The sequence below is a fragment of the Cyprinodon variegatus genome, unplaced genomic scaffold (assembly GCF_000732505.1).
Source record: "Cyprinodon variegatus isolate N-32 unplaced genomic scaffold, C_variegatus-1.0 Scaffold40, whole genome shotgun sequence".
NCBI classification, from domain to species: domain Eukaryota; kingdom Metazoa; phylum Chordata; class Actinopteri; order Cyprinodontiformes; family Cyprinodontidae; genus Cyprinodon; species Cyprinodon variegatus.
The window spans coordinates 1,617,107-1,632,961 of record NW_015150493.1 but is presented as its reverse complement, the minus strand read 5'-3'; the positions used below and the strand labels follow the sequence as shown (position 1 = coordinate 1,632,961).

The 15,855-nt window shown below is 38.3% G+C and overlaps 1 protein-coding gene across 1 annotated transcript in view; it reads left to right on the top strand.

The window, feature by feature from the left end:
• Positions 1 to 1,626: 1,626 nt before the first annotated feature.
• smap1 (small ArfGAP 1) overlaps positions 1,627 to 15,855 on the top strand; it is a 91,400-nt gene continuing 77,171 nt past the window's right edge. The window contains exon 1 of the mRNA XM_015369963.1: positions 1,627 to 1,900. Coding sequence (XP_015225449.1) covers positions 1,783 to 1,900 — 118 coding nt within the window. The 5' untranslated portion in view covers positions 1,627 to 1,782. The remainder of the gene's footprint in view (positions 1,901 to 15,855) is intronic.

Below are 15,855 nucleotides of genomic sequence, written 5' to 3'. Positions count from 1 at the left end.
TGTTGGACAGCTAATGATTGTGTTTACAGTGAGCCCAATAAATGTTTTATTAACAAAAAAAATAACCAAAGAAGAAAAGAAAAGAGAGATAGAGAAAAAAATCGGTTAAAGACTGCTGGTCATTAATGCATGATTGATCCATATGATTCTCCTAAAAAAAATCCACCCATGCAGATATGCAACTACCAGCTTTAATTTGTCATACGGTCTAAATGCCAGATGTTGTTTGGCCTCTTGATAAAATAGCAGTTCCACACCTCTTGGATTATGTTCTTTTAATATCGACCGGTGTATTATTTCTGGTCTTTTTCCAAGGCTTTTATGAACATCCATCAATTTGCATCGAGGTGACCACACCTCTGTATCTTTTCACGGATGAATGTTATAACTTGTTCAACCTTGGTGCATCCCTTTCGCAGAGAACTACAAAACTTCAAGATGCGTCTGAAGAGTCTTTCTGAAATAACAATCCTCAACCGACTGAATGTCAATCCAAATTGAAAATATAGGTAAATTAAGTCTCATATCTTCCTTTGTGTAGCCAGAGGCATAGCCAGAAAATCCTAATAGGGGGCCAGGCAATAACCAATGTACATTGAGGGGTGGTTGAAAGGCACCAGAACCTCAGGGTCAATCTACACTGTTCCAACAGGAACGAGCACAACCTCCATATTTTCTAAATAAAGACAAACTATCCTTACCTGCCGCTTTTGCAAACAAATATACGCATATATGTAAAAAATCTATGCTGTGTAAATAAATAGGATATTGGACAAAATTCTTTCAGGTTTGAGTTCTGGGGCGAACATATTTTACATTGTCATTGAACTTTTATCAATAATCATTCTGCAAAAAAATATATTTAAATCTACTAATATCCACATTTAATGAATTTTTAAGTTAAGTAGATATTTATCTAAGATTTCACTGAAGACTCTTAGATGACCTGCAGAGGCACATAATTTTATCTTTACCCCAAATAATTCACATTTAGTTCTGAAAAGAGCACCAATTCTGTATCTATCATCTTTAATGTTTGTATACTTATGTGCAAAATTAACCACATTCTGTAAAAGTTTAAAAAACAAACCACTGGACTTTGTTTCCAAGGTTTGAAGACGTTTCGCTTTCCCTCCAGGAAGCTTCCTCAATTCAAAATGTCTGAATTCAGACATTTTGAACGTAATGACTATGACCTGGATGACTGAGAATCTTCACCAGCATAATTAACCACAGTGTGTCTGTTGTCAATTAGTTGTTAATATATGAAAAATGTAAACGTTTGATAAGTTTGAACATTTCTCCTTCAGAGTATTACTGCTGCCACCATCTATGTTAGAGGGAAAAAATGGTAGGGGTGACCAATGATTGGTTAAGGTCGTCCATGGCCACCCCAGGCCCCCCATCTATCTTCGCCCCTGACTGCAGCTAGTACGACATAGGCCTATACTGAAAAATACCATTAATTATCTAATGTGCGCGAGACAGAATCTGGTGCGCAAAATACTTTTTTTTTTTCCAATGTCCCTTTACGGGCTCCGTAGCAAAGTCATCCTGGAAAAAAAAAAGAAAAGCGTTATAGAAATTCCCACGGTCTTGAAAGCAGCACGGATGGTGCCTCAACATCCAAGCTGCAGCTGTTAGTGGATTGACAGCTCAGAGTGGTGGAGCGGCGCGGCTTCATCTTGGAAATGTCCCTCCCTTGTTAACGCGCACCCAAGATTCCCTGGCTCTTCATTCAACAGGACCCACGTCCTAACAGCACCCCACACAGAAAACAAGATGACGACCCGGTCAGAGAGAGAAAAAGCCCAGAAACTGAACGAGCAGCATCAGGCTATTCTCACCAAACTGCTGAAAGAGGAGAACAACAAGTACTGTGCAGACTGTGAGGCTAAAGGTAAGCAGGGTTCAGAAATAAGAGGAATTCATGGGGAAATTATTATCTGTTATTGTTGCACAGCATTGCTTTCATGCATGCCTCAGCCTGATGTTATATTTATTAGCCTATTATTCATTACATATTTTAACACTCCAATATATCTGTATTTGCAGCACAAAAAGGTCAAGCCATTTTTTTTATATTATTATCCAGGTAGGATTAAAATACAATAAGGAGAATCACTAAACTTCCGATTAGTATTTTCAAAATAAAATACTGTGATTTTAATTCTATTTTATGAAATTAAACGTATATCTCACTTGATATACGGTTTTCAATTAAAGTAATTACGTGTTAATATTTCTTATAGGCCTATATAAGAATTCTATATATACGTTTTACATACAGACGTAAGTAGTAGAAATATCCGTCTTTTATTATGTACCTGAACGCCTCTTTGTTCCGGCTGTAAATTGGTTCAGCGTGGGTAACTTGAGGCTATAGTATCGATGTCATGTCCTTGACTGGGTTATTAATGAGTGGAAAACGTGCGTGTCCCGTGTTGCAGCGTGGAACCTGATGTGTTCCTTACTGTCTGTCCTGTTGGAAGAAAAACCTCAGCATCCTGAGCTACAGAAGCTTCCCAACAGGACAGCATCCATGTCTACCAGACTTCATTAGAAGAAGCGAAATTTTATAATTTTCATGCATAAAATCATAGAAATGCATCTCGATGAAAGTGAAAGCTTAAAGCATAGACTTTCCTCCTTTCATCGGCGTACATTGGATGTTATGAGAGTTATTGTTGTGTTGGCTGTTTAAACATTTGTATCCATTTATTAAATTGGTGATTGTCCCCCCATTTAATCCAAAAGGTTTTGAATTAAAAATTGCAGAATAACCCGATTTGGTGATTTAATAAAGTGTGAAAATGGTCAGCGTGGACAGTGGGTGTTATTCGGCTCCCATCAGGGTTACCTCTGGGTGAGGTTACGTTTCTTTTGCGTCATCACCTCTGCTATCAGTGAGTCAGTGATTTTCCTTTTGTTTCTTCTGCTTTTTCTCTGAATTGAGGAATAGCAGACAATTCAGCTGAATAGTCAATTATACCTAAAAAAAATAAAAATAAAAAATCAGTGGTGTGGTTTTCTTACTGAAATGTAGAATAACATGAAATTCAGTAGAAATTTAATGGATTCAGCCCTTTAATTAGCATTTTTACTCCCTTACTAATTCCACTAAGCCTCATGTCTGGCATTGATCGTTTGGTAAAGCTTTCCATAACTGTGATCCTTTCACTTAGAGCGATGATTGACCCAGGGTCATTATGCACCTTTCGATTCTGCAGCTCCCAAAGCTCTTGCTCTCACATTGGCCTATATGTTAATGATGAATCCATCAGGAACAAAACTTATAATGCAGGGTGGTCAACTGTCACCCATTGGGAGTGAGACTCACCCATCTCAGTGTCTTCACACACTCTCACTCCATATTCCCAATTTCTCACACTAGAAAATGACATTAAAACTCAACTCAGTCTAGTTTAATTATCTCCCATTGGGATTTAGGGGTAATTAAAACAACACAAATATTTTAATTCTTAAAGCTTCCAAGTTTACCTCTCAAACACTCCAAAATAAGAAAAAGAACCATTGCATTTTATTTTTTAAAAGATCAGCCACCCAATAAAAGATCAACCACATTCAGAGAGGATGTGCAGAACAACTCGGTGATCCTGGATTCATAGAGGAGAAACCACAGGGATGTTCAGCTTTTATTATCATATTCATTTATCTTTATTTTGGTCCATTGAATATGTTTAAAAACTTAATTTCCATCACACCTTCCAAACTGAAACCTCCAGAGAAGTGCTGTCTCCTGTCATGGTGAGTTTTTATAAAACCTACAGCCTCCTAGAAGGTCTGAATTGTTTAGCCGTTTTGTCAATTGTAAGAAAAGTTAATAACATATTGAATGAAGCTTTTTGATCCTTAGCCTATTACCAAATATTCATACAGTCTGTAGTTTGCATAGGTTTCGATTGCACTGGTTCCTGAATCCAGTGCCAGTAATCCAGTGATAACTTATTAGTTCCCCATTGTTTAATTTACTTGAACTGCAGAGAATAATTAATGAACAAAGTTGTGAAATTCTTAGTTTAATTCTTAGATCTTTAGTTTAATTTTCTAAAAATCAACAGAATGTAGAAAATAATGTATATTGTGAGAAAATTGTTTCACATAACTAGAGATCACTTATTGTTACTGTTTTACAAAAATTCCACATTTTGCCACTTTGTTTCAGTTAAATCCTCTGAAAACCTCCAGCCGATACCTGTCCTAATCTCACCCTGACAGGGTTTCCTGTCCAAACTATTTCAAAATCTCTTGGTGAAAAGTTGGCAGCCCTGGATAATGTACTTAGATATCGCCATCACAAAATAAAAAAAAAAGTAGAAAATGATCAAAGCTCAGTAAATGTTGGGTTTTGATAAAACAGGATCGCACATAAGATCATTGTTTGAATATACATTTTAATGGTGTATCCAGGGTGTTGTGCTAAGACTGGGTTCTTGCACATGAAGCACATGGTATCTCACCAGGGAACCTTCTATCACATGTTTGTAGTGTGACCCCATATGACTTGTGGCAAACTACCAACTGGAGCTCTTGTGACTTTCTTTTTAACAAAGACTTTCTTCTTGCCACTCTGAAGATTCTTTGTAGCTTCTTTGTTTTTTCTCACCCATGTCTTGGTTGCTTTGCTGTAGATCTGGCTGCTACTAGAGCTGAAACAATTAATCAGATTAATTGTAATTATTCTATTATTGAAATAATCGTCCATTAATTTAGTAATCAATTCTTTTTTAACTGGAGTATATAGACTGTAATCTGTGTTTTTAGTTGACAGAGAAACCCAGCTTACACAGAAATTATAACAAAATTGTAAAAAAAAAAGTAAACATTTTGCATTTAAGAAAAAAAACATTAATCTCATCTGAACTCTTTAAGCAGAAAAGTTTTAGTTTCACCTGGTTTAATTTCATATAAAGTCTTCTTTTAGGAACCTGTTGCTATCCGATTATAAATCGAAAAAATAACCAACTGATTAATCTATTTGCAAAATATTTATTGGTTGCAGCCCTAGTTGCTTTAGACAAAGAATATATCTTTATGAGTCTTTACTGCAAGCTGAGTTCTCATGGTATTTATGCAAACACTCGAGAATCCATCTTGTACTGCTCGCACAAAACAGGTTGGCCAATCATGTGGCAGTTTTAGGCGGGACATGCATCTGTGACTAAAGCATGAGCTGCCCAGCCCACCGTTAAACCAAAAGAAACATGGCAGCACAGGAGGATGTATGGACACCTGCTTCTATCACATTAGTTTTGTCAGAATTTTTTTTACATTGCATCATTGAAACAACAAGAGCATTCAAGCATAAGTTATGGTTTCTCATGACTTCTACTGCTCTTAAATTTCTAACCATGATGATAGGCGGGCTTTAGGTGTGACTTTGTCCATTAAGCTTAAAAAGGTTCTGCTGAATGTCCCTCCTTTTCCAGAAGAGATTCTATCGTTCCAGATTAATTAAGAATAACGCTAAATAGTAAGGCTAAACAACTGTCACACTCCTGAACCCGCTAATTCATATATAATCCTTTTCCTAACATTCCTTTATATTCTGTACAATCTGTATAATCTGTGCATGTAGCTCCCATATTCATATTTATATTTATACACAACTTTTTACTGTCCCTAACTACTACTTTTTAGTTGTATATACACCTGTAATAATATGTATATCCTGTATAGCACTTCTGGATAGATGCAAAAACCACATTTCATTGCCTTGTACTTGTGACAGTGCAATGACAATAAAGTTGTATTCTATTCTATTCTATTCTATTCTATTCTATTCTATTCTATTCTATTCTATTCTATTTATTTAAGGATTTCTGTTTTAGGAAGTTTAAAGCTTGCTTGTTTAGAGTCCATTGTTGCAGGACTGTATTTGCATGCATGGATCTGAATGCTTGCTGCAACTCTCTCTATGTTTCTATGTGCAGGCAAATACCCCTTAAGTTTATTACCTAAAGGGCTGCTGTGAGAAATTGAAGGTCTTTCTCTTGTTAAAGTTCCTCTGCGATTTGAAATTTTCGTTTTAAACAGGAGTGTTAGGCACTTTATAATCTTGCTTGCCAGGTTATATCTTTGTGAAAGGATTTATGAAGTTACCAGTAAACAGCTTCAAATGAACAATTTAGTGGTTAAGAAAGCATCTGTTGCAGTATAAACCGAATGAACATATTAAAACGACTAAGAAAGCACTCAGGAAAGCACAGACCTGCACTAAACAGCACATTTGGTCCCATACTAATACTTACACCTATAGATAAAACTTGGAATTATCTGGATCATAACCAAATTTGAATGGACTGCTTCTTGGCATGTGGCACACCTCTGGTAAAAAATCCCTTCTCAACTTCTCAGGTAAACCTGCTAACAAAGCAACAAACCAACAAACATAGACTCATATTTATGCTCCCGTTCTCCCCGAGTCCACACTTTCCTGTGTTCTTCTCAACAACATTCATGTTCTTTTGAATTAAAACATGCCCATAATCTCCTTGGTAGAGGTAATAATAACTGATAATGTTTATTTGTAAATGTTTCCACAAACCAACCCAACAACACTGTGTGCTATAGCTGGATGTTATTGTGTACAAGTAACCAACCAAAACATAAATCACTTCTCACTTAACAACATAGAAATATCTCAAAAATATTTGCCACATTATTTAAGGGAGGGATTATGTGCAAAATAATGCAAATAAAATTTTACACTGCTATTTGTCATATAAAAAAAAGCTTTAAAAATTATGACAAGCCGGTTTATGTAGCTCCTAGTTCCAAATCTTCCCACATTGACAATTAAATGCCTCACATGCAAAAGAAAATAAAAAGCCCCAATAAGGCCTCCTCATATAATTAAAGTCTCCCCCTGTGTTCAACTCTATTAATGGTTAGAATGTTTAATGCAGTCTGTGTCTGCTGACCTTCACTCACTGTTTTCACTGTCAGATGCTTTTGCTGCTGCCTGATCACACAGTTGGTAATTCCCCCTGATGGATGTTCCAAACATGTCATCTTCTTACATGTCAAGTTTTTACACTAGTCTGCATGTTTATTCAAGTGATGTTTAAAACAGACGTTTTAATTTGTTGGTAGTCCGAGCTGTGTAATGTCAGCATCTGAGCAAAGCCCTCGATTCTTCATGCAGCTGCTTTTGTTAGGCTTCCTGTAACTTTGAGACATTTTGGGCCTTTTTGGAGAATTTTTTATGATTTAGACTTGGACAACTTTTATTTCATTTTTTTTTTCAAGCTCTCATTTCCATTTCTTAAAGTGCAGCAGTGATCAAATGTAAACGTGATTGAGAGTTTTATCAACAGTTCAGCTGTCTGATGGTGGTGGGGAAGAAACTGTTCTGGATTCTGCTGGTCCTGCATCAAATGCTGTGAAGCCTCCCAGGGCTTCACAGCAGGGAGGGCAGCAGGGAGAACGGTCCATGGTGGGGGTGTGAGGGGTCATTGATAATATTAATGTGTCGGGACATGCAGCGCTGGGATGAAATGTCTTTTATGGAGGGCAGAGGAGCCCCAATGATCCTCTCTACTGTTCTCACCACTCTTATCACCTTCTTCCAGTCTGAGGCACTGCAGCCTCCACACCACACAATGAGACAGCTGGTCAGAACGCTCTCTATGGCGCTTCTGTAGAAGGTGGTGAGGATGGGTGGCGGCAGGTGGGCTCTCCTCATCCTCCACAGGAATACAAGCTCTTCTAGGCCCTTTTGACCAGTGAGGTTGTGTTTACAGTCCAGGTGAGGTTTTCTGTCATGTGCACCCCCAGAAATTTGGTGCTGTTGACCACCTCTACAGCTGAGGTGCTGATGAGCAGTGGAGCATGGTTAGGCCTGTTCTTTAACGATGATCCCCTTCATTTTCTCCGGCTGTTATAAGGCTGTTATCTCTGCACCAGTCCACCAGCTGCTCCAATTCCTCTCTGTAGTCCTGGTTGTTGTCGTCTCTGATGAGCCCCACCGCCTTGGTGTTGTGTGCAAACTTCACGATGTGATTGGTGGTGAACCTGGGGACCCAGTCATGTGTCATCAGGGTGAACAGCAGAGGGATCAGGATGCAGTCCTGAGGGGAGCCTGTGCTCAGGATGATGACATTGTGGTTGTTTTGTCTGACCTGGACTGACAGGTTTGTTTGTGAGGAAGTCTAACAGCCAATTGGATTGAAGCCCAGCTGTTCCAGTTTTCCTATCAGATGCTTTGGGATGATGATGTTGAAAGCGGAACTGAAGTCCAGGAACAGCATCCGCATATGGGTGTTCTTCTCCTCCAGTTGTGCCAGGCCCAGGTGGGGAGCAGCAGAGATGGCGTCCTTAGTGGAGCGGTTCCGTCGGTGGGCGAACTGGAACAGGTCGAATGTTGGGGGGAGACTGGAGACGATGTGTTCTTTAACCAGCCTTTTGAAGCACTTCATCAAGATAGGAGTAAGTGCAACAGGCCGGGGGGGAACCTGAGGCTTCTTTGGGACCAGAATGATGCTGGTAGACTTGAAGCATTTACCTAATGGTATAGTTTCAAATAATTAAATTCTGCTTTATTGTGCTGAGGCTTTGTGTCACACCTCCACTAGCCACTCACCACAAATTTAATATTTTGCTTTTTGTTTTATTGAGAATATAAAACCTTTGAAACATCCTTCTTTAGTTTCAGACTTTTTTTTTCTCCATTCAGCTTTTTGGAAGTTCTAAATCCATAAATCAAGACTAGTTAAATATAAATATATTTTAAAACTTAATAGTATGCAAAGCTAGATTTATTATTTATTTGTTGATATAAGATTAATCTTGTGTTCTGTTGTACTGATTCTCCTCTGCAGGAGCAACGAGCCGCTAAAGTAAATATTTCTTTAATGTGTGGATCTGATTTACTGCCTGATGTTTTCTGCATCGGTCAGTGAATCAGCAGCCTGCAGCTCCATGCATCTTTTCCTCCTGCTCTATCCAGCCACACTCTGTGACTCATTCTGACTGTTGCAGCTATTTTTATAAAGACAATCTGTGGATCTGGAGCAGAAAATAACCTCATGAAAGTGTCTCAAATGTTTTTCTATTTGTTTGCCTGTTCTTAATTGTTGGCTGTCGGCAACCCAAAACAGCACTGCAGCAGCCATTCATATCCTTAGGTTTTAGACAAACGGAGCAACAAAAGTCTAGAATAATTTTGTGATTTAAGATTTGACTTTGTAAACATAAAGAAGGCTGCCAGGTTCCTTTAGAAAGAACAGGTTTTCCTTTGGCAGTCCATTCAAACGTTAACCATGCCGACTGAGGCCTGTGGAGCCTGAGTTGGAGCTTGTTTTATTTTTGCAGGGTTACTCAGATGTTGTTCCAGAACCCTTGTGGCCCGTTCAGTCTTGCTGCCAGGTTCTCTGCAGAGAGAAGGCTTGTCTCCCAGCTCTTCACACCTTAACTGACAAACTTAAATGTCAATGAGAGATTTTTTTTTTTTGTGAATGCCAGACAGACTTCTGTGTGCTCTTACTTGTTATTGAATCTTAAAAAACACTAGCCTTTACCAAACCATTGGTTTAGATAATTTTCTGCTTACTTTTAAGATGTCTTGAGGTATTTTACATTTATTTCTGTTCCATATTTGCTCCATATGTACATAATTGCTCTGTTCTTTGGAGTCCAAAATCTTTATGTAACCCAGTAAGCTCTCAAGGACTCATTAATATCAGTGGTTTGGCTTTCTAACCTCTTCTTGATATGTTGCTTTGTTGAAACTTTTAAGTGTTTTCTTGATCCTGCTGTGCACAAAGTAAATATTTTTCATTTTGTATCTTTCATTTATCAGTTATAAAACTTTTTTCTTTAATATATGGTTGAGACTGCTCTTTTATCTTTTAAGCTGTTCCCTTCCTGCATGTCTCCACTGGATGTAGCTGAGCTCTGCTTAGAGGCAGTGAATCCCCCTACAAATATTCACCTCATCAATTGATGAGCAACTGCTCAGAGATCAGAGCTCTGCTGTCATTGATCAGACGTTTCAGTCTTCTTAGTGAGCGGCCACTAAATGTACCTGCGGTGTTCCCTGCTTGCTGCAGGCAGCGTGTCGTGGGTGTGTCCGTGGAGCTACACGATGACTGCTGCAGTGTACTGATTCACCTTATCCTCTGAGCTGTAATTTCACCCTCTGTTCTACTTCTCTTCACACACTACCCTACATCTTTCCCCTATGGGTGTTGCTGGGACACAGATGAAATTCTCCCTTATATTAGATTCAATCTCTTCTTCATTTATTGTGATTTTCTACTCTATAGATTCCAGACTCGATATGAATCAAGAGCTGCACACGCTCTAAGTTGGTTTCTCAGCCTCACTTCTTGGCTTGACGTCAGCACCATTGTGCTTAGAAATGATGGATTATCCTAGCTGGCACATTCTGTTGTCTGCAGTCTCAGCAGCTCTTTGTAAGTTTCTTCAGGTCTCTCAACGCTTTGATGACCTTCCATTGATACCAATTTATTGTGAAATTTGTGAAGATCAGTTACTTAAACTTTGATGTGTACAGCGTGTCTATACTTAAGAATAAATGCGTCCATTATTGCAGAAGACAGATGTGAACTCTTTTTCAGAGTTAACAAATGGATATTGTTCATTATTATATTCTTATCTGGTTTAATTAGGGCTGAATGTCTTGGAGGCTTCCAAATTTATTTAGATGAAGGGGTTTAAGATAGTTTCTCTGAACCAACAAGGCATTAATGTCGATTCCTCCTATGATCCTGCGGCGTTTGTTGACCCTGCAATGCAATGCAATGTTTGATATTCAGGAAGAAGTGGGACTGGGTGATTCGAAGGGATCTAAATAATGTCTATTTGCTTTATGGAAGGAAACAGACACAGTATATGGTGTTAGCTTTTTTTTTGGCATGGGGTTCAGGTTGTCTGGCAGGGCTTAACATGTTTCCTTTTTTTAATGCTGGGAGGTTTGGGTGTCTTTGCAGGTAGTGCTGTCGCTGCGACCCAGTCCCATATAAACTGTTTGGAGCTATCTTTGAACTTTTCCTAAATAGTTTGCACTGCATCTCTTTTTGGTTGTTTTTGAATAAAAACACATCTGGGAAGGAGAACTAATTTACATTTAAGCTTAAAAGTCTTAAGACTGATGGAGAATCTGTGAAGGGAGCGAAACATGAGGGTGTTGTTAAGGAGTAATTCCCAATCAAAATTATTTCACCATGATTATCAAGGATAATTAATCCAAATACCAGTGGATAGGCAAAAATCCAGATTTTCCCATTACTTATCAAAATGGGTATAAAAATGTTTTGATGCAACATTTTCAGTAAAACGTAAATATTTTTTAATTTTTTATCACATAATTGACACTCCTTTAACATTTTATTACACAATTTATTTTGAGAGAAGGGCTCTCTTATCCAACCAATCTAATTGAAATAAAAATAAAAATCTAAACTCTCAGGAATTTGAATAATTTTGGGCAAAGGTTGATATATATTTTTTTCTGCCTAAATCATCCTGCAATTCTCTTTATTACCAGCAGGAGGGAGCAGTGTCCCTACTTTCTCATTGTAGCTGCTTTTAGTTGGCTTCCAGTTGATTGAGGACTAAATGCTGCATCTGAATGTCTGGTCTACTGTATTTCTATGCATAAAGAATCAGATTTTTACACACTAACAACTAGCCAATAATTTGGTAAGATATGAATTAATTACAAGTTGTATTGTTTCCTTGAATAACTCTTAATTGCATCTGATTCCTGTTTTATTTCTGGACATGACGTTCTTCTTGTTGGTGAGGCAGATTTTTCTCTCTCTTCATTTCATTGGACTCTGAGTCCCCCCCTAGGAAAACAGCAGGGGGCAGCACAAAACAGCTGATTTTTTTTCTTCTTCCTTTTCTTTTCCAGGCTACATTTCTGTAATTTACAGCGAGGGAATTTGTATTAATTAGCAAGAGGAGTATTTTAACTCTTAGAAAAGAAAAATACAGCAGAATTTCAGCAGGTAGATGGTTTATCCTGCTGCCTTGTGGAGCTCAGTGAATGTTTTCTTCCAAAGAAGAAAAAATAAGTTGTAGATGCTTTGTTAGAGAAAATAAAGTTCAGACTAATGTCGGGAAATAATAATGCATTCAATAAAGTATGTTTTTTTCAGAGCTGTTTTCCAACTTTCTTATGGTTTCTGTGATGCACAGCATGAAAAAAACGCTTCAGCATTTTTGAGGATGGGTCGACCCCACATGCAGTAATGTCTGTTTTGTATTTCAGGCATTTATTGTCATTATTTGATGATTATGATTTACAACAAAATAAAACACAGAAACCATTTCCTCATAGGATTCCTTTACATGAGATAAATAAAAGAAAAATGTAATGTTTGGAAGATTTCACTTTCAGTGATGTTGTCTGCAGGTGTTGTCTCACAGGGTTTTTACCAGTCCAAAGTCAGATGAGTTGTCCGTCGAAAGATTTTAGAGAACTTTATGGTTCGCTTTCTGCTAACAAGCCATATGTGGATCCTGATTTCAGTTTTCTATTGTGACTTTGCATGGAACCACACTGCCAAACGTACCAAAACCTGCTTAAACCATGATAGCACTTGGCCTGACCCAAACAACTCAGAGACTCTAAGAGACATCAGACCAAACAAAGCAGACAAGCTTAAGGATGCTGTTAAACCATCCAGGGCTCCATTAAGCAGCAGTGCCACAAGCCTTCATGCTACAACATGTTGATGCAGTAATACATACAAAACAAGATTACACAAGACACAAATTTAAATGATTGGCTTTCATGGTTTTGGAAAAAAAAAAAAACATTCTAGGAGGTAATTAATTTAAATCAATTTTACCATTATTAGAATAATCAATCTTTCACCTAATAAATTTATTAGTGTCAACATATATATATCTTTTCTAGCCTTTTTTCTCACCAGATTTTGCAGGCCATATCCTAGTTACCATAGCAGAAGGTGCGGTTACAGTCAACAGATTTATGCCCATCTTACTTCTCGGTATATACGATCATAAATCTTTTATTTTATGTAACGAATATCTCATCAAGCTGTCTTGGGAGCATTCATGAAGTGTGCAACACAGCGGGGGAAGATTGCTTTCAGGGAGCTGGAGAAAACAGCATGTTGTCGGTGTTAAATCTTACATACCCATGTTTGGTCCCTATAAAAACAAGGAATGAACCATCTGGCAGTTAGGTTAGGAAAACGCAGAAGAAATAAGAACCAAACATAGTTTTTGAGGTTCTGTAATGATTTACAATTTACCTCAATTGTTCCACCCAAAAAATGAAATGCAGGTTTTGTTTGTGTTTCTTCTGATGTATGTCTTTTTATTTCATTAAGGGTTTTGCAGAAATTAGTTTCAGTGTCAGGTTGAAGTTTATGCTTTGCTTGGCCATTGCAGCCATACTTCTGCTCTCTTTTGGGATCATTTCTCTGTAAGCTGCTGTCACGGCCCAGATCATCACCACTCAACCATCATGTGGTGTTTGTGCTCATGCTTTTTTACCTATTCTCCTAAATTACCTTTTTTATTATAAACAAGCATCTCTGCTTTGGTCTCACCGGTCCAAATGAAACAGCTAATTTAGTTTTCTGGTTTATTTCAATGTAACTTTAAAAACCAAAGAGATGGTGGCATTTTTTTTTAGGGGAAAAAGAAAATGTTCTCCAGCTTGAGAGATTTGCTTAAAAGGGATTCCTTTAAAACAAGCCCAAACCAACAACCCTCCACTTCCATGCTTTACAGTTATGACATTTTTTAAATTTTGTTTTTGTTCCTCTTGCAACTGACAGAGCGACAGTGACACTTTGAACATTATGTAACTGTTTAGCGGCAGCGGCTCTGAACTCGGCCCATTGTCTCCGCTGAAAGGGGCTTTGCTGCCACCATCTCCTTCTCTCTGCCACTGTCACACACTTCCGAACACAGCCGCCCTCAAGTTGTTCTGCTGACTGTCCTCAGGTTGACAGTTGGGGCTTTAATTTCATGCTCGGCTAGCTGTCCCCCCCCCCCATCACCCCCATCCCCTCTTCTTGTCAGTTTGAAAGCTCAGCTGTCATTCATCAAGGCTCCTGGGTGTTTCTCTGTCTGTGTCTCTCCGCGTTGGGATGGGATTGCTTTGTACGTCGTCGTCCCTGTTTCACTTTGTATGCGTGTGCCGTAGGTGAACATGTCAGTGTGTATCAATTTGTTTGAATATTTACTTTCAATATGCCAGAAGGGTCGTGTTTATGGCTATTTATCTAAAAGTCTCCATGAGTGTGGGCCTGCCTGCTCACTGGGGTTTATACAAGATTGGTTTAACTACATGAAATTTGTCGGACTTGTGTTTGAGAGTCGAAAACTTCTTTCATGTCTAATCATGTTTGGAAGTTCACAAATGGGTTGTGATGTGTTGTGTAGGAGTATGTGTGGTGACTAGAGAGCTTCCTGTTCACATAGGAGGCAGGTATCTAAAAAAACAACAACAAAAAACCCAGAAACTTAAAGTATTTAAACTGATATGATTCATGGCAGGTACAGTTGAATATACAGGATTTCTAGAGCTGGCTGCTGTAATCTTCATGTTAACTGAGAAAAAAACAAACAAAAAAACAGCTGCAGTTTGACCGGCTCACAGTACAACGCTGAAATAATTAAATGTTAACTATCTGGATTAAAGAGATTTACAACTGATGCTTAACTGAAACATGGATGTCACTGTTTTGATTGAAAAAACATAATAAATGTAATCTTCCCAAGGGTCCAAACTCTATGTTTTTGTATTTAAAACATACTGCCATAGACTGGAAGACTCCTGACTTAGAAATATGCAGATGCCTTTTAATTGGAAATCTCAAAACTCCCCCACAATTTCCGCATCCCACATGGACAACCGTGAACTGTCACATTCTGCTTTTACTTCAAATCAAGAGGTTGATGGTTGAAACCTGGGGTCCGTTTCAATAAGCAGGTGATTCAAATCTGCTACTCTAAATTGATCCCAAGGTTGGGAACTCAGAGTTTTCAGTTTTACAACGGCCGCTGTAAATTAGTTTGATTTAGCTCAACTTAACTTTATTAAAAACGGCCACGGCTGCCACAAAGTGCTATACATATCAGGTAAAGTTAAAACTGTATAAAAACAACATAGAAGTTTAAATGAGTAAAACATATATAATAAAATAAATTGATTAAATAAAACCAGATTAAAGAAAACAAACCACAAATGCAAAAACAGAGAGAGTCTTATGCAGTCTTAAAGACCAAAGAATAAAAATAGGTTTTAAGATGAGTTTTAAGAATAAGCATTGAAGAGGATTGTCTTATTAAGCGGGTGAGCTCATTCCACAATTTTGGAGCAGCAACTGGAAAAGCTCCGTCTCCTCTAAGCTTCTGTTTGGACCTTGGTGCCTCCAGGAGCAGCAGTTCAGCTGACCTGAGGCACCGAGTGGGAGTATAGGGGTGGAGAAGCTCAGAGAGGTAAGGAGGGGCGGAGCCATTTAAAGACTTAAAAACAAATAATCTTAAGATAAACTCTAAAATGTCAGCTAATGGAACTGAAGCATCAATGATTCTGTGCTTCTCCTCTCTATCTCCAGACCCTGGGATGCACAGTTCCACAGTTTACTTTCATCAGAAACTTTCTTTTCATCACTAAGCAGCAGTCTAGTCCTTTAGGTCTTTAATCCAGATACGTTTCTGATGCTGTCTTGATCAGGAGTGACCTGACACAATGAATGCGACAGCCAAAACACATGTGATGCATACATCTGCATGGTGGTCCTTGAAGCACTGACTGCAGTCCACTGTTTGTGAATCTCCCCCACAAGTTTAAATGGGTTTGTTTTTATGCGTTAATTC